Source organism: Sinocyclocheilus rhinocerous, unplaced genomic scaffold (assembly GCF_001515625.1).
Source record: "Sinocyclocheilus rhinocerous isolate Xijiao unplaced genomic scaffold, SAMN03320098_v1.1 scaffold662, whole genome shotgun sequence".
Taxonomy (NCBI): domain Eukaryota; kingdom Metazoa; phylum Chordata; class Actinopteri; order Cypriniformes; family Cyprinidae; genus Sinocyclocheilus; species Sinocyclocheilus rhinocerous.
In genome coordinates, this window is record NW_015639782.1 from 1,466,391 (window position 1) to 1,484,235 (window position 17,845).

The 17,845-nt window shown below is 38.1% G+C and overlaps 3 protein-coding genes across 4 annotated transcripts; 1 reads left to right on the forward strand and 2 right to left on the reverse strand.

Moving 5' to 3' along the window:
• Nucleotides 1-296: 296 nt before the first annotated feature.
• On the reverse strand, nucleotides 297-6,551 carry LOC107752046 (acidic fibroblast growth factor intracellular-binding protein B-like). The gene is made up of 10 exons (XM_016567896.1): nucleotides 6,351-6,551; nucleotides 4,047-4,171; nucleotides 3,832-3,958; nucleotides 2,961-3,061; nucleotides 2,534-2,667; nucleotides 1,953-2,061; nucleotides 1,754-1,817; nucleotides 1,592-1,678; nucleotides 1,410-1,507; nucleotides 297-620 (listed from the first exon to the last, which is right to left on the reverse strand). The coding sequence occupies exons 1-10, from the start codon at nucleotides 6,549-6,551 to the stop codon at nucleotides 551-553; spliced, it is 1,116 nt and encodes a 371-aa protein (XP_016423382.1). The 3' UTR covers nucleotides 297-550.
• On the forward strand, nucleotides 6,344-8,234 carry LOC107751946 (coiled-coil domain-containing protein 85B-like). Its single transcript, XM_016567733.1, has 2 exons — nucleotides 6,344-6,990; nucleotides 7,101-8,234. The coding sequence occupies exon 2, from the start codon at nucleotides 7,261-7,263 to the stop codon at nucleotides 7,861-7,863; it is 603 nt and encodes a 200-aa protein (XP_016423219.1). The 5' UTR covers nucleotides 6,344-6,990; nucleotides 7,101-7,260; the 3' UTR covers nucleotides 7,864-8,234.
• A 3,865-nt stretch (nucleotides 8,235-12,099) lies between these two features.
• fosl1a (FOS like 1, AP-1 transcription factor subunit a) lies at nucleotides 12,100-16,914 on the reverse strand. 2 transcript variants are annotated; one of them, XM_016567735.1, is made up of 4 exons: nucleotides 16,472-16,914; nucleotides 15,620-15,874; nucleotides 14,491-14,598; nucleotides 12,100-14,391 (listed from the first exon to the last, which is right to left on the reverse strand). In XM_016567735.1, the coding sequence occupies exons 1-4, from the start codon at nucleotides 16,589-16,591 to the stop codon at nucleotides 13,819-13,821; spliced, it is 1,056 nt and encodes a 351-aa protein (XP_016423221.1). In that variant the 5' UTR covers nucleotides 16,592-16,914; the 3' UTR covers nucleotides 12,100-13,818. The 2 variants fall into 2 exon arrangements, with proteins under 2 accessions (XP_016423221.1, XP_016423220.1); XM_016567734.1 differs by having other exon boundaries at nucleotides 15,620-15,877; nucleotides 16,472-16,913.
• Nucleotides 16,915-17,845: the final 931 nt, after the last annotated feature.

The following is a 17,845-nucleotide window of genomic DNA, read 5'->3' on the forward strand; positions in this document are numbered from 1 at the left end:
TGGGCCCACACACAGACCTCACACCCATCATGCACCCACTTACCCTAATCAAGCCAGAGGGGTCAGGAGTAAATAGACCATAAAGACTCACATATAAGCCACAACATCCTTTGGACTGTTAGCATGTTATTTACCATTAAGTCCCCCAAATTATGTCAGTCAAAACAAGTATGATCAGTGCATAATCTTGTTCTGAACCTCCATCATTACCAAATATACTGGGGGTTTTTTTCAGTGGGTTTGCTAAAAGGGAAAACCCACAAAGGAGAGTTAATGAAAACACAATGCAGACAGTGTCTGTGGAAATCATGCTGTTTATTTACAAGTCATACACTTCTGGATGCCAAAGGGTGAAAGAATGAAGCAGGGATAGAGGGAGAGGGAGGTGAAGAGATGGACAGCTGGTGGAGGGACATATTTAAGAAAGGATTAAAGAAAGTAGATGATAAACAGGGAAAAATTAAACATCAGGCCTAATATTCATCAGATGCACGACTGCATGCAGATGAGTTCTGAAGGGGAGAGAAAAGGTGTAAATGGAGATTCTTCTTCAGTCGTGGTACATTCTAAGGATGCAACTTTTGATAACTCCCATGTACCTGGTCCAGACAGCATGGTACCTGAGAAAAAAAGAGGGAGACAAATTTAAAAATGTGTCACAAAACATTTTTACGTTTAGAGCATACACGTTTAAAACGTCATCTCTGAACAAGTTGTACTTTCTCCGTTTATGAAAGAAAAAAATATACTTTTATTCAGCTTGGTCTTATAAGTGCTTGGTCTGTAAACACATGAACATTTGAAATGTTTACTTTGATATTTTGATGCGAAATTCTCTTTACATACACTACCATTGAAAGCTGTTTTTTTTTTTTTTAAAGAAATACTTTTATTCAGCAAGGATGCGTTATACTGATCAAAAGTGACAGTAAAGACTTCAACAAATAAATAAATGCTGTTCTTATGAACTTTCTATTAATCAAAGAACCCTGGAAAAACAACACTGATAACTATTAATAATAACAAGAAACTTTTATTAAGCACCAAATCCGCATATTAGAATGATTTCTGAAGGATTATGTGATACTAAAGACTGGAGTAATGATGCTGCAAATTCAGCTTTGCCATCAAGAATAAATTACATTTTCAATTTTTTTTATTTTAAAACAGTGTAGTTTAGGATAAATACATACTTTCCAAATGATGTGTTGTGATCAAGTGTTGTAATTTTGTTTTTTATAAACAGAAACAGTGGTCAAACCACATAAATGACTGGACAGGAAACAAAAGGTGACTACAGACCCCCACTGGTTTCAAAGAGAATTTCCCCTGAACAAAGACCTCCATATGCAGCAATTGTTTAAAACAAATCACCTTGCACACTGTGCAACAAATATAGTGAGACTTACTTGAAGGTGTCAAGGATATGTGCCGAGTTAGTATAATGAGTAAGGTAGAGGTTCACGTCTATTGATGTCCATTTGTCTGATCGACAAGGTTCAATAAACTGTGAAGAGAACAAGGAATTAATGTTTTGTGAAAACTTCAGCACTTCAGCTCTGTTAGTGCTCTTATTAAATTTAAACAGTACCTTTTCGACAAGGTCAATGAAGAAATCACGAACATCTTTTGCGTTGATTAATTTGGCAGCAATATTTACAAGGCCCCTTGAGAGATTCTACAGCAGGAGATATTTTGAAATCAAGAATTATGTAGAAAAGCATTTATTTCACAAGCAAACAAATCCTCTTACCTTAAAATTGGCTTCCATCTCATTGAAGACATTGGTTTTACCCCTCAGAGCGGTGCACACTAAACTGAGTGGATGAGAGGTTTCATTATTCAGATGGCTGAGACAGAGGGAGTAACCATGCAACATTTGGACATGTACAACGGCCCTCCTCAGACCCGTATCTCTCTTCTCCCTGTCCAAATCACTCGCTCACACACACCTTTTGTGTTGGTCTAAGAGATCCTTGTCTGTGATTAGAATTTTGAGGTCTTTGAGGTCTTGAAGGAATTCCTTATCCAGATCTACATCCATGTCCTCCATCATGTTATCTAAGAGAGTACAGAGAAAGACATAAAAGGAGATATATTCATCTGTCTCAATATTTTTCTAAACTACACAATTGGTCAGACTGACAGTGTCTATTAATAACCTCAGACTAGATGCTCAAGAACTGCAGATGTTAGGACATTAATAAATCAGGGGTTGATTTTACGACAATGACCAGTTGACTGTATATTCTCACTTCATATTTGGCTCCTTAACAAATAAACGGATATATAATTATATATATATTTATATATATTCTATATATATAAATCTATGCATTATAATAACAGAAATATTATTAATATTGTTTTTAAAAACGTAAAATTTTATTAGCTGACTGTATATTATGTAGGGAATCGGCTGCCTGGCATAATGGTCATACAGTTTAGTGGCCATTATACAAACATATTTGACCATTTATTGCCATGATTGACCAATTTCAAGTATTGCAGATGGCTGTGTAACTGGTCTTACCCACAGCTCCAACAGTCCAGTTGTTGATGAGCTGCCCACCACAGAAGGCAAAGTCCTGGAAGGTTAGATACAGCAACTTTTTCTTCCCCGTCTCAAAACGATTATTGGCAAAGAACACTATTGCAGCATAGTCTCTGGAGGAGGAATTGGCAGGATCATTTAGCAAGAGAAGGTGAAAACACACCAAATCAGCAATGAAGCAACTGTTCATGGAAACTTGCGTTCTTACAATGTTAATGAACATACAACTGGAAGAACGGATACCTATAGTAAATAAGTAATATAGTAAAATAATCATTTCTAACTATGCTTTGACTGCTCTCTTTTGCTTTGTTTTTTTCCCTCATTTTCTGAGCTCAGTTCTACCGGCATTCAGGATTAATTAAAAAGGTTTGGAAAGAAACGTCTCAGAAAGAGACTTTCTCACCTGGCTAATTGATCAGGTAGCAGAAAGTGTTGCCGTATGTTTTCCACCAGGGGGCCCTTGAGTTCTTCCACCACTTTGAACACTCGCTTGAAGTTGTCAAACTGTTTTTAAGGGGATGGGTATAATCATTTCATTTCCAAAAGGGTCTCGGAAAAGTATCCAAGCATAAATCTTAGTTACCAATGAGAAGTTCATAATCTTAGGGTGTGTTTATACTTGGCAGGTTTGGTTTGATTAAAACGTACGCTGGTGAGATTGCTCTGTTAGTATGGTTCATTTGAATAAGTACGAACACTGCCAAACAAACCTTGATGCAAACCAAACAAGTGCTTCCAAACAAACTCTGGTGCGATTTGACTGATATATGAACGCAACACGGACCAAAGACATCTAAACTAACCAAAATCGGGACATGATGTCACAAGATGCAACCCTGAAAAGACAGAATGCTCAAGCCTGTTATAGTTCGGTACAGACATCTGAACCACTGTCTCCTTGCAGCAGATCTCTGTGTGTGCAACAAAAGAATTCCTAAATCTGTTTTGACTCCTTCACACATTTTATAAGCTCTTTGTGAGCTGGTAAAAATACCACCACATGTATACATATACAACAAGTGCATGTAGCCCAGCACACAGCATTGTTTCGGATGTTTGGTAAGTTTGCAGAATATATGTCATAAAGCTGTCCAGGTTGTGGCCATATCCTTATGCCTTTTGTTTTGTATCTTTAGGTTTGGTGTTAAACCTAAGTTAAACACTAAGCTAACCTGGACTAAATATAGAATTTTCTTTTTTGGACCTGACCAATAGAACCAAGAGAATGGAACTTCAAGTGTAAACACATCCTTAAACGGAGTCCTTCAGCCCACCTGTCTTCTGCAGCTCTTCAGCGTAATGCCTGTCTTTATACTAACATCATCAAGGTCTTTTTTGGTTCCTTTGGAGAGCTTCTTTCCCAGGACCTCTCGAACAAATGAATCATCAAAAGCATAATACCTAAAAAGGGAAATGCAAATAAATGTTTTAAATTGAATAATGACCAAATCATTCTATTTAAATTGGCAAGACGCAAACCAGTGCATACCTTTCAATGAGCATGGCTTGTCTGTCTGGCGGTATCTGAAATAGAAGCTGATTGGCTAGTTTAGCTGGGTGGGGCAAAAGTCTCTCACACATCTGGAAAGTTCTGTACTGGTCCATGGTGTCACATGTTTAATTGTGTTACAATTATAAATGGAATGCATTTTTAAAAAAGAATCCATCATTATGGCGATAACTGTAGCCTCTTCATGAAAGGGGTTTGTCACATGTTTAATTCCAGGTAGAGTTAAAAAACTGAGAAGTTAATGACATCACAATCCTGCCCTAGTACTGTGTCCTTGAGCCATTTACTAGGAGGAAACATCTCTGTCCTATAGCATACTGTATGTCATGAAACAAAAGTATCTGGGTAGGAAATGTCAAATTAACTAAACTTTCACATTACCAAGTTCACTAAATCACTTTATGTATGTATGTATTTAGAACTGTACTTTGATAATGTAAAGGAAAATAACAACTATTTTACAACTAGGCTATATAGTTGTTTTAAAGGGGTCATATGGTGCGATTTCAAGTTTTCCTTTCTCTTTGGAGTGTTACAAGCTGATTGTGCATAGATAAGATCCCTGAAGTTGCAAAGACTAAAGTCTCAAAACCAAAGAGATATTCTTTATCAAAGTTAAGACTGCCACGCCCCCCTAAAACGTCTCGTTCTAACACGCCCCCACATATCTACCCCACTATGTGGAAATATTAGCATAATGCCCAAATGTGCACGCAAAGAAAGAAAGCGTGGTTTCAGTAACCGCAGTTAGAGTTGAAGCAGCCATGTCAGGGAGACGCTGTGTGTTTCTAGGCGAAAGCAAAAGCACTTTATTTGGCCTTCCGAAAGTAGATGCATTTAGGAATCTTTAAGATTACTTACAACAGAACAGCAATGCATTTTATGGACGACAGTTTTGTCACGCGACTCTGTTGTCCTTTCGGGCTTGAACTGATGGTAAAACTAATGACATTATTAACTGTCTTGATATTTACTTTGAAAGCTGACGCTCGTGATTATGGTAAGGGGCGTTACATTTCCGACAGGTGCTTGTGGTGTTCGGCCAATCACAGTGCACTGGGTCAGCTGGCCAATCAGAGCGGACTGCGCTTGTCAAAGGAGGGGGCTTTGTAGAAAACGAAGCGTTTGAGAGAGGCGGGGCATAGAGGTCCTACAATAATGTACAGTATTTGAAAAATAATGTGTTTTTTGAACATTAAAGCATGTCAACATATTCTGTTACACCAAATACACAAAATAATGATCTTTAAAAAAGCATCATATGACCCCTTTAACATAATTACATTACAGTTTTAAACAATTATAACCAGACATGCTTACTATGTTTTTACTAAAAATCCTGATTTACCTGACACAAGCATATTTTATTTTTAGGTATTATGCTTTTGATGATTTGTTTCTTCGAGAGGTCCTCTGCTGGTTCCAAAGCTTGAAAAATATCACTTTTTTACATTTATTCATTTAACAGACACTTTTATCCAAGTGATTTACAAATGAGGAATACAACAAGCGATTCGTAAGGAGGCAATAACATGAGAAGTGTTAAATACAAAGTTTCAAACATCATCTATTAAGCTACAGAACAGAGATTAATAATTTTTTTAAAGACTCAATCATGACTCTTATCAGGTGTGTTTACAAGTGTCTATTTTCAAAAAATTTCTTAAATTCTGACAGACATACTCTGAATTTACAATTTGTTTAATTCATATTTAAGTACATGACCATCATTGCCAGATTATTAGAATATAATAATAATGTTAAATGTTTAATCCCCTGCAGCAGCTTAACCAACATAACTCTTTAAAATTCAAATTGCAATTAACTCTCATTGAATCCACCAAAGGGCACAAGTATATTTTCAACACTGCCTTATTATTCTGCACCTCTCACCTATTGTCTTGCATGCGGTTGTTCACACCTCCCTCTCGTTTATCCGAAACTGTGGCCTGTTTCCATTCTTACTCCAGCAACCCCCCTCTCACCCCTGGCCCTGGTTAACACCCCACATTGTTATGTCCTCATGCTAGCAATTGTGCTGGAGAGCAGGGCGGAAGGATGTGGCTAAATACCGTGGCTTAAAGTAGAGAAAAAGCTTTTGTCACCCTTTCCGTTAGTTTTGTGTGTCCCCTGTAGTCTCATCTCAGCAGTGGGAAGACCTCATCTAGAGATACATTTCAATATAAACCTGTATTAATATCCTTTGCATTGTATCTTCAGTGTGTTATGAGTATGGTGAAGCTTTAGACATTAGAAACAGCTGTGAGAGGGGAACTCACTCACCAGGATACAGTACAGATTTTTACGGTAAGGGAAGAGGGGAGGGGATGAAGAAGGGAGGGGAGGAGAGCAGGAGATGGGGGAAGACATCACTGCCTCCCCAACCACCACAATCGCCAAAGGAAACACTGTAATCTCAAGGAACATCTCAACGAATTCCTCAGGAATCACCACGAAGTAAACTCGCAGGCAGCCACCATACATTTCAGCGTCGTTGATTCGGATTATCCGACATTGACCCTTTGTAAAACCGACCAATCGCATGCAGCACTAGTATAACCAGCCTGTCCTACATTTCGACTCTTATTTATTTATTTAATTATTTATGATATTTACAACGCGTTTTATGGCGAACGCTAGCGATTGGATGTTTTGCCTATTTAGACATTAAATCGCACCGTGGTTATTTACTGGACTGCACTGGAATGGGTAAAAGCTTTAGGGCGGAGAGAGACGGACATTGTGATCCCTGATAATACAGAAGAGAAGAGATGCTCCACGGGGATTATTTTAAACCTCCGTGTTGACCTCTCATCCCAGTCCGAGGAGCAGAAACAAACACGATTGCGCTTCAGTGATTCCCAGAAGCCAAAAACTGAGAAATTAATGCGGCCAATTACGATTTAAAGCACTGAGGAGAGAGGTAGGCCTGTTTAGTGTGTTACAATCGGGATGTGTTTAATATTATAATCGTTAAACATGACAAAAAAGCCAGTTTGCATATAAGAATTGTGTTTTCCTCCCTTATTATAGGTTATAAATAGCGGAGCGAAGAGGAAATGGAGCTTTTTCTTCGTGCCTGGATGAGGAATGTTGCGATCCATTTACAGTGACAGACATCTCATGTGCCTCGTAAGAGTTATTTTATGGTTTAACCGCTGTAATAACAATTGATGGTGAATTTTTGTACAATATGGGGAGCGACAGTGAAATACTGAACCGGGAGCTGTCAAAGATGTCCGAAGAAGACTTGCTGGCTTGTTCTAAGGAAGAGCTGGTGAGTCGACTCCGCAAAGAAGAATCGGAAAAGATGTCCGCTCTCATACAGCGCGGTCGATTAATCAAGGAGGTCAATAAACAACTGCAGGGACATCTGCTTGAAATCAGGGAACTCAAAGTCATCAACCAGAGGCTGCAAGAGGAGAACCAGGAACTTCGGGATTTATGCTGCTTTCTGGACGACGACCGTCTGAAAGTGAAGAAGCTCGCTCGTGAGTGGCAACTATTCGGCCATCACGCTGCTAAAGTGATGCGCGAGGACCTCGGCGGATACCTCAAGAAGCTCGCCGACCTGGAGCGGATGCAGGACGGTCTGGTGAAGGAGAATCTGGATCTGAAGGAACTTTGTTTGGTGCTCGAGGAAGAGTGCGTGAGCAGAAGTGATTCCAGCCCGGGTGGCTCCACGGATCTCAACATACCGTGTATGGTGGCCCGGGACGTGGGTGACGGGAGCTCCAGCACCGGGAGTGTTGGCAGTCCAGACCAGCTGCACTTAGTGTGTTCACCAGATGACTGAAGGAGAGGAGCTGAGCCATATTACTTTACCCTTCTCTCTTGATGCCGAGACAGACTTTTTATGTCTACTAAAGTAGTTTACATTTTCTGACAATGCCATCTCAGCTATTTCGGTGGAAATAGACTTTAAAGTAGGCTAGTTTACTCATGGCCTTTTGATGCCATAAATACAGTTTCTCTATATTTCATTGATTAACATTTTATAGTTGGCAGACCTTTAACACTTGAGTGAAATTATTGGGTGCCAGGCAAAACAGAATTATTTTTAAACTTTTAAAGTGACAGCCTTTCCTTTCAAAATCAGTCCTCCTGCTGGGAAATCCAGCTTAAAGGGGATAGTTCACACAGAAATGAAAGGTTTGTCATCATTTACTCCCCTTGATGTCTTGTGATTTCCAAACCTGTATGCTTTCTGCTGTGGAGCACAAAATGAGATATTTTGAAGAACTCCATTGACTTTTAACCTCTGAATAAGTGTTTTGCAAACAGGGGTTCGTTAACCCCTGGGGGTTTTAAGGGAACTGCAAGGAGTTTGTTAGTGGATGAAAAGCTAATAATTAATTAAATAATAAATTTGCAACATTAAAATAAAATTTAAAATAAAAAAACCTAAAACTAAATAACACCTACCGACAAAGATGAAATATTTTATTTGCTTACCTGCATGTCATGCTGACCATTAACTGGTATCAGAGAACCTTGAACATCATGAAAATTAACTGTTAAATTATTAAAATATTAACTAAGGGGGTATTTCAAGTAAATATTTTAGGTTAAAGTTGTTCAGCTAGCAAAAAAAAATTGGGGGGAGGGGGGATCCCAGGTGAGGCATTTTTCAGAATATCTTCTTTTGTGTTCTGCAGAAGAAAGTCACACAGGTGTGCAACAAATGTGAATGAATCATTTTGATTTACGTTCTTTTTAAGCTGGTAGCTTTGTTTTTGGAACATGGTGGCTGGTTTCTACCTGGTGCATGCTAGTCGAAAATGATATGACCAACTGGTCTAAGATGGCCTTCCAGCTTGAACTTTCTAGAAACCATCCACCATGTTCCAAAAGCTTCAGATTTTCCAGCAGACCTATTTATTGTATTAGTAGCATTATTTGAATGTATGATTTTCCAATTGTTGCAGGAATGTTTCCTGTCATCTCTTATAGGGGTTGTAGATAGGGGCAAAAATGTAGTTTTGGGGTTGACATTTTCAACAGCATAGAGAGAAACTAACCATACTGCTAACTTGTACCAGGTTTTACTGTGCACTGATGTTCACGGGCTGGTGTTTCTCCTACGATGCACTCTGACAGGGCTGCAATGAATCTTGAATCTTTAGAGATTCACATTTTTACTGATTACAGCCATATACTATGTAGTGATCTGTTTAAGATCATTTACAAAAAGCACTGAATCTATTTCAGCAATGGAGAGGAAATGGAAGTATCAAAGGATTGTGCAAAGCGAAGCCTCCATTGTAAGCAGATCAGATTTTTTGTGACGTAATATGACTATATCACGGAGGCCCAAGAATGATTCACTGGAAATGCACATGTTACTAGACCACTTTTCTATAGTATGAGATTGTTTTTTCCTGTTTATTTTGAACTGGACAGTATAATTCACTAGATGTAATGACGTGTGCTCCACTAAACAATGTTGCTGTGCTCTGCACTGAATCCAAAATGAACTTTCGTTTGCATTAACCCCACTTTAACTACACAGCTGTACTGTACAAAGCTTTTTGTGTTCAGTTGTTGCTTTGACAAAATTTAATTAATACACACTGAATTGACACTTTGGAGGAGAAAACATTGACATGTAGTTTTAAAATTATTGTGCTAGATATTGTTATTATTTTGTTGTATTTGCTGCATACTACAAGAGCCTCCTACATGGGATTGTTCTGTTGTACATGTTTTTAATCCAGATATATGATCAGTATTATTTCAATGACTGAAGTTTTATAGCTACAAGACCCAGCTCTCTGATTGGTTAGCATTTGCTTTGTTTCAGGCTATACTCATTGTGAGTGAGATAGCTTTAAATACACTTGACTGACACATCATGTTCTGTTCTTGTCTTTTTTCCTCATACTTTCACTGTGCATGAAAATATATTAAAAAAATAAATGTTGATAGTTAATTCTTTCTAGCAAGCAAAAGGCTTATTCTAAAAGCATCCCCCTTCAGGTCGGGGTACATGTGTCTTTTTGCTGTGAAATGTTTAATGGCTTTTGAGGAACATTTATTTGTATATCTCTCAATCATCATTGTATTGTGTTGCGCAATGAAAACTACAGAGCTTTGATCATACAACTATTTTAATTTTAGAGACATTATTGGGAGATATAGAGTGACAACTGATATTTATATTTATATGATCTCATTGATTTGCATTACAAGCTATCAGAATTTCGTCATACTTTTTGGCCATAAAAATATAAACAACTGCACCAAATTGCATACTTTTTGCTCTGTTTGGGCCTCTGAATAAAAGTCCTCGAGTATGAGCCCCATATTCTCTTATGTCATTCTATATGCATAAAACCCTGATGTACAACATATGATGCTCAATATCCCAGCTAACAGGGAATGTTCTCAGAACTTTGGTTAACTTTCTTGCAAGATTCTACCAAAGTTCTGCTCAAACTTTCGCTTACTTTTATATTTACATTTAATCATTTAGCAGACGCTTTTATCCAAAGCGACTTATAAATGAGAACAATAGAAGCAATCAGACCAACAAGAGGGCAACAGTATACAAGTGCTGTAAAAAGAATAGAATAAAAAAAGAATAAAATAGAATAGGTTAGTGCTAGTATTAATTGGTCAGGTTTTGACGAAAAAGATGTGTCTTTAGACGTTTTTTTGAAAATGGCTAAAGACTCAGCTGCTTGAATTGAGATAGGCAGGTTGTTCCATCAGCTGGGAACAGTCCAGGAAAAGGTCTGTGAGAGTGATATTGTGCCTCTTTGGGTGTCGTTCACTTGCAAAACGCAAGCTTCTGGAGGGCGCATAAGTCTGAATTAGCAAGTCTAGGTATATTGGTGCAGAGCCAGTGGTTGTCTTGCAGGCAAACATCAGTACCTTGAATTTGATGCGAGCGGCTATTGGCAGCCAGTGCAAACTGATGAAGAGAGGTGTGACATGGGCTTTCTTTGGCTCATTGAAGACCACTCTCGCTTCTGCATTCTGGATCAGTTACAGAGGTTTGATAATACATGTCAGAAGGCCCGCCAAGAGAGCATTACAATCGTCCAGTCTGGAGAGACTGATAGGAAGGGTCTGATCTTCCTAATGCTGTATAAGGCAAAACTGCAACTTTCTTTAAGTAATGTTAATAGAATGTTTATTCAAAGTTATCTGGACTGGGGCTGCAAATTAGCCATTGGCTAGTAGCCTGTATGTAGAGCATCTGCAATGTTATTCTGCATTGTCCCTGTTAAATGAACAACTAAAACTGTTGTCACATGTTCAGAGAACATTAAAAAGTAATGTTTGCAAAATAATAAAATGAAATGTACCCTAAACATTTGCATAACCAAGAAAATTTTATGTTTCAGAGAACATTCAGAAAATTTTTTTTATCGTAACTTACTGGGAAACTTAACAAAAAGTTCTTAGAACATATCATTAAAAAAATAATAATAATTCTGACAATCATTTCATATGTCAGGCTTTGCAGGGTTAAAGTATATATTATAGCTCGCAAAGGACTGGATAACATGGATAAAAATTTCCCAGTCTTGATGAGGTCTTAGTCATGCTGTAGCTCAGGCCCTAATTTCTTGATGCTTCACTGGTTTATTTTTGGCATGCTGTTTACACAGCCAGAACATTAAAACTTTCACTGTGACTGGCATACAGAGGTCCTTTCAGCAAAACATGTGCTCGTCGGTTCATTCAGCACAAACACCCTCTTCATTATCTATCATATGTTCTGATGTCCTCTCTAAGTGACTCACTTCAAATCAGAGCGATAACAGAGGGCAGTGTGGAGGAAATAGGGTCACCATGTTTATTTAATTTGCTCTCTGTATATTCAAGATGTCTTGGCCTCTTTTAATTTACGTGCTCTTTCACGTTATCACTTTTGTTCCTCAAGGCTGTTCATTGTTAATTGTAACCACAGGCTATGAAGTGATAAGGATCTTTTTATACATATTCTCACATGCTTGTCATACAGAGCATGTCTCTCACCATGTGAATTTTTCCCATGAACACAGACAGATGACCAAAAACATGTTTATCCTGAGCAGCACTTTATTTGTTTTAATTTGTCGTACAACAATTAAAGATCCACACTGTTAGAGGAAGGTGTTTAACAACTGGTTTCAGTTCAGAGGCAAATGTGTTTGTGACTCATTGAACATTTTTGTCATCAGGACATCCTAGGAGGAAACTGTGTGCTTAACCCCTCCTTGTATCCCTGTGTGCTGTGAGAGACTCTCTTTCTATGATGTATCTTGCTAAACATTTACTTCATTGCCATATTATTTATCTATGTGCCCCCTGCAATAAAATTACAGCTACAAACAGAGTCTCTTAAGGGGGCTACAAATCAGCTTCAGCTTACATTTTTCATACAGTATAGAATTCAATAGAAGTCCTCAGTTTAAGGCACTCTAGTATGTTACAAAACAGCTCATAACTTTGTTTTGTATTCCCAATAGCAGCACATATTGTCAGTAATTGTTTATTGGATGTTTCTCCTTATTAAAGGAACCAACATCAAATCAGTAAAAAATATCTTGTTTTCAAAAATAAATACAAATCTATATGTGGTCAAGCAATAGTAGAGTCTAACATATAGTGTACTCAGTACAGTATCAATTATATATAATTTACTTCTACTGGCCTGTGAATCACACACCTTTGCACTTGTAGAGAAAACATCCTGTATAGTAACAGTTGAAGTGTTTCATGAAGTTAAAATATAATTTTTGTAACCAGTGTAACAGTGAACTGTCATTGAACTGCACATTCTCAGTGTTGAGTTGAGTGGTGTTGCAGACATTGAACCAGGTAGGCTGCATCCCTTCAGTTTCTTTAAAACTAGCTTATTCAGCATACACTGCTATTATAATGCTGCATTTCTTAAAACCAAGATTAAACACATAAAATAACAAGACATTACATTGTGTAAATCCACAAACATGTGCATAGCAAGACAGTATAACCGATAAAAATCCAAATCCACATTTCAATTGAGACCTTAACATTTCTAAAATTGGTAACGTAATAATAAATAACGTAATAGACACTCTTTAAAAATTGCTTTCCTGAAGTAACTGACATTCCTTCCTGAAAGGCATAATGATGATAGATCTACACTGTGCTCTTGCTCTCAAACCCCCAAAGCAACCTCTAAACTTTTTGCTAGCAGGCCAGTTTTTAACTGCTACAGTACCGTCACCAATACACTAAATATGTAGTTGAAGTAAATTACTATAAATCAATAATACTATTATTAATGCCACTACAGTCAAACGTTACGGCTTAAAAGTCAGTCAATTTTCTTTTCAGTGTTATGTGCTGTAAAAAATTCAGTCTACTTCGTATGTAGGATGATCATATCTTTCACTTTGCACTACACATCCTTAAAGGTGAAGTGTGCAATTTCTATGTCACTAACGTCGCCAAACGAAATGCAAAAATACCTTTTCCTGAACACTTACTCCATATGTTATTGGTTGAACAAACAACCTCCAAATGCACGCTCTTGGTTTATCCAGTATTACTAATCAGCCTAAGAATGGCATAGTTGGGTCTCCTAACTATGTTGAGGTTACACACATCACCATTAACTTGTGCTTCTGTATTCTTATAGTGCATTCAAGTTACTTGATAATTGCCATGAATAAAGGTAAACAGAATACACAGGTAAAAGCATATATGCTTGTATGTAGTAGTAGTAGTAAGGACACTTTTGGAAACACTTTTTCCCTCAGCAGATGAGAAATTAAAGGCTGAGGATGGTTGGTGAATTGAGAGAGTGATCTGACTGATCTCCACTGCTGCTGCTGCGGCGATGAGCGACGCCACACGGCTGAGGGTTATGAGAAGACTGGCTGGTACTATGAGAGCTGGTGAGATTGAGAGCTTGGGATGAAGTCGCGGAGCTGGTATCCTGTGAAGAAGAGGGGTAACTAAAGACCAGGCTGGCAGTAAAAGGGGTCAGAGATGGAGTGGAGATGAGGACAGGAGTATGAAGAGACTCTGATTCCAGAGGTACGCTGGTACCAGTGGAGGCTGAAGCTGGAGGTGGTATGGTAATTTTGGGCTTGGGTTTATTAGGCCTGGCGTGACTCTTTGATTCTCTGGAGGGTCCAGGAAGATCAGGGTCTACAGACTCGATCTTGATTCCACTAAGTGTCGGGAGGTCACTGTTGGAGTCAGAGTCTGAGTCCGAGTCCTGGACTTTGCAGATGGGTCTATGGGCTTCAAAGACCAACTCAAACTTCTCTTTTTGCTTCTGAAGCTCAGCGATCTCCTTCTGCAGACGTGATTTTTCATTCTCTAGCTGGTCAGTTTGCTGAGAATAGAAAGAGTTCAAACGTTCAGTTCGGGTCCAAGTAATGCAAAGACATTTCGACTGAAAGGAAACACGAAAAATTAAGCAAAATTAACTTACATTTTGTAATGTGTCAGTCAGTTCACGTCGACGATTCCTGCACTTTGCCGCAGCCATTTTGTTACGTTCCCTTCTAATTCTACGCCGCTCAAGTTCCTCAGGGGATAGCTGGAGTGAGAAAGTAAAGCAAATATAATTAATATAATATAATATAATAATATTCATGCAGTAGTTGGACATTGTATGCATCTGTAATAAAATATTTAAAAAGTAAAAAAAAAAAAAAAGATAATAGTAATGAATAAAATAAAAATATATAAATTACAAAATAATTACAATTATAAAACCTTATGTCTAATTGGAACAATCGGAACCTAATTGGTCAACTAAATTTTTATAGTTATAAACATGTGAAAACACTGCCATCTAGGGGATGAGATTTTTAATTTCATTTAAAATTCACCAACTACTTTGAGGCAATGTTGCAATTTTCATCTCTGTAATTACTCTATTATGAATCCGATAATATATTGTGTTAATTAATTTCACGCTCTCTTTCTTTTGTGGGCATCATATGCAGTTTTCTGACCTTATATTGATGAATCACCTGCAAACACCCTAGTGACTCAAGTATGAGTCATAATATTTTACTCCAGTGAATCACATGATATCCCATTTCCTGTCTCATTATTTCACTCTCACCCTGCTGTACTCAAGACTTGGATGCATGAGTCAGGCAGGATTTCATGAGTTAATATTGAATGAGCATCTCTGGGTTTCCTCTAGGGTAGATGCTGTCTTGTAAATAGCATACAATAAAATCATAACATGAGAGTCTTACAAACAAAATTAACGTTTACAGCTGAACATATAGTTCAAACTCTTAAATAAGCCCAAATGAGATTCACACCCTGTATGTATCAGCAATCACGTTCAGAAGTACAGCCAGGTCACACACTACAGACTCACAACAGGATATTACACATTCTGGGTCTAGCACACTTTGATTTGGGTCATGCGTGAATAACACGCATGGCTGGTTTTGGTTTTGGTTTTGGCCAAGACCACCGGCAAAAATGGACAGGATGACAGGTGAACATAGTGACAAACCATGCTGTCACAGTCTCCCGTCATGACTCATCAACGCCTCATCACATAAACAGACTGACAGCTATTAAATTGGACTCACATGTTCATCATTTCTGCTTGTTGAGCTGCCAACGGCTGTAGCTGCTCTAATAACACCTGGCCGGGGCATGTGTGATTGGGAATTTTGAGGATTCATATATGGGATTCTTGGTGGCAGTGAGTAAGATGGTCGAAGTGCCCTGGATGGTCCCGGGGTGCCTAAAACAGAGGGCTGAAGCATCCATTGAAGGTCCTGGTTTGAAGTTATGGCATTGAGACTGGGCACAAACTGACTGGATCCTGCCACAGAATATTTCTGCTTCAAAGTACAAGAGACACAGACAATATATCATAAGTTACCAAGGCAGTGGCATTAGATATTTAGGGAGGAGGCTTTATTATATCTCATTATGACTCAAAAACCCATTGTTGTGTTTGCAGAAACACCCAGATAAAAACACCAACCTGAATCATTCAATCTTTTATTATTATTACTTTATTACTGTCTGCTCTGGGCTCTGTTTTGGCTATATTTATTTGGTCATTAATCCTAAACAGGGGTTCCTAAATGTACTCTGTGGGTCAACAGAGAAGACATTTAAAACACACAGGTTTTTACTTAGGTTACTTAGATGTTATATTAAGTTTCTAAATAAATAATGCTATGTTAAGACATGTCAGAATATGAATTACAACTAATTTCTAAATAAATGATATGTTGAGCATTTTAAGCATAGTGATATGTTAGTTAAAGTTCATATTTGGAGTTATAAAATGAACAATAGAAAATGATACCGTAACTGTCATTTATTATTCATAGTTGGTGAAATGTTCATTAAAACTGTACTGAAATCTTAAATTCTATTAAGAGTATAACATATGACCTTATTAGATATGAGAGAAAGACGCTTACCTGTTGTTGTTGAGTTGTGACAGTGGTTGTAGCGAGAGTCGCAGAGCTCGAGCCTGATCCAGAGCTGTTATCTGGGAAGGTCCGATCGATTCCTCTGCCCAGGTTTCCGTAGTTGTACATGTATGCCGGTGACTCTTCAGTAATCCAAAGGAAACTGTTGACTAAATCTGTGAACTCTGTGTCGCTGCCTACGTTTTTGGGTCTGCTTTCCCAAAAAGGTTCCTCCTACTTATATCACTGACAGTTCACGCGAAATTCAAAAGCAAGTTAAATATCCACCTTATTGCGGGAAAGCGGTAGAATCCACCACGATACGCCTGGGGGAGTCTAGAAACGTCTGTCAACGTTTAAAATGTTCATATTGCTGACAGAGGTAGAATAAATGTAAAAAAAATAACGTTTTATGATATGTATAATACAATTCTGGTTTTCTGCCAGACTGGTGATTCCGAGTGTTCACCAGAATATAAATAAGTGAGCAATAACTGTACAGTTTTCGCCCCTCCTATCTTACGGGAAATGGTGCTGCCTGTCTTGTGAATGACGTTTGGTCACATGGAAGATTACGTATATGACCATAAATGGGTTTTTCCGGGAACTCCTTCTGTTTGAGATAGTGATAGGCGCTCTCACAAGAAAGACTATTCTAAATCGAAACTTGAGCTTTTTACAGCAGCTTTCGTTATTTATTATGTAGCTATTTCTTCGGAAAAGTGTACAGGTCATTGTTTTTCTGTACTTAAACGCGGGTTTATGTTAACACTTAGTAAGCAGTGTGTGGACACGCCAACCAATTCACGTACTCTTCCAATGAGTAAATAAGAGTGGCTGGTCTTCCACAAGTGAAGTCGTGTGTACACGGTTTCAGTGGAGGGGCCACATTAAAGCACCATGCAGTGAATGAATGCCATGAATGGATGAAGGGTCATGAAACCAATTTCACAGCTTCTCACCATTTAGCTGAATCATCCCTACAGCAGTAAATAGGAAAATGATTCAGCTAAATGGTGTCAGGCAGTGAAATCTTGATTCATGATTTTCCTTCTCGTTTTTGAAAACCACAAACTGTTGGGCAGTTCACTGTAGACCTACAATCTAGTGTATTTTGGGCACAAATATTTTACAATCACAGAGCAGATACTTGAAGCAAGCTTGTGCTTTTTAGGTAAAATGCTCTCAGCCCAGTTTCCTGTTACAGTGTTCATACCAGTGTCTGGAATTTATTATTATTATTAGAAGTAGAAGTAGTAGTAAGGGGCAGTATTGGCCTTCTGGAAATGATTTGAGGGACATGTTTTATCTTATGAGAGTACTTTTAATCATACAGAAACACACATATACCAATATATCCCACACATATAGTTAATATATCTG

Excerpts from the sequence above, each read along its gene's own strand:
- LOC107752046 (XM_016567896.1), bottom strand. The coding sequence starts at position 6,551 with ATGTATGGTGGCTGCCTGCGAGTTTACTTCGTGGTGATTCCTGAGGAA. Across the intron at positions 1,679-1,753 it reads AGATGGAAGCCAATTTTAAG|AATCTCTCAAGGGGCCTTGT; the intron begins GTAAGAGGATTT and ends CTCCTGCTGTAG. Across the intron at positions 1,508-1,591 it reads TCATTGACCTTGTCGAAAAG|TTTATTGAACCTTGTCGATC; the intron begins GTACTGTTTAAA and ends TTCTCTTCACAG.
- LOC107751946 (XM_016567733.1), top strand. The coding sequence starts at position 7,261 with ATGGGGAGCGACAGTGAAATACTGAACCGGGAGCTGTCAAAGATGTCC.
- fosl1a (XM_016567734.1), bottom strand. The coding sequence starts at position 16,591 with ATGTACAACTACGGAAACCTGGGCAGAGGAATCGATCGGACCTTCCCA. Across the intron at positions 15,878-16,471 it reads TCACAACTCAACAACAACAG|CAGAAATATTCTGTGGCAGG; the intron begins GTAAGCGTCTTT and ends TGTACTTTGAAG. Across the intron at positions 14,392-14,490 it reads TGACTGACACATTACAAAAT|CAAACTGACCAGCTAGAGAA; the intron begins GTAAGTTAATTT and ends TTCTATTCTCAG.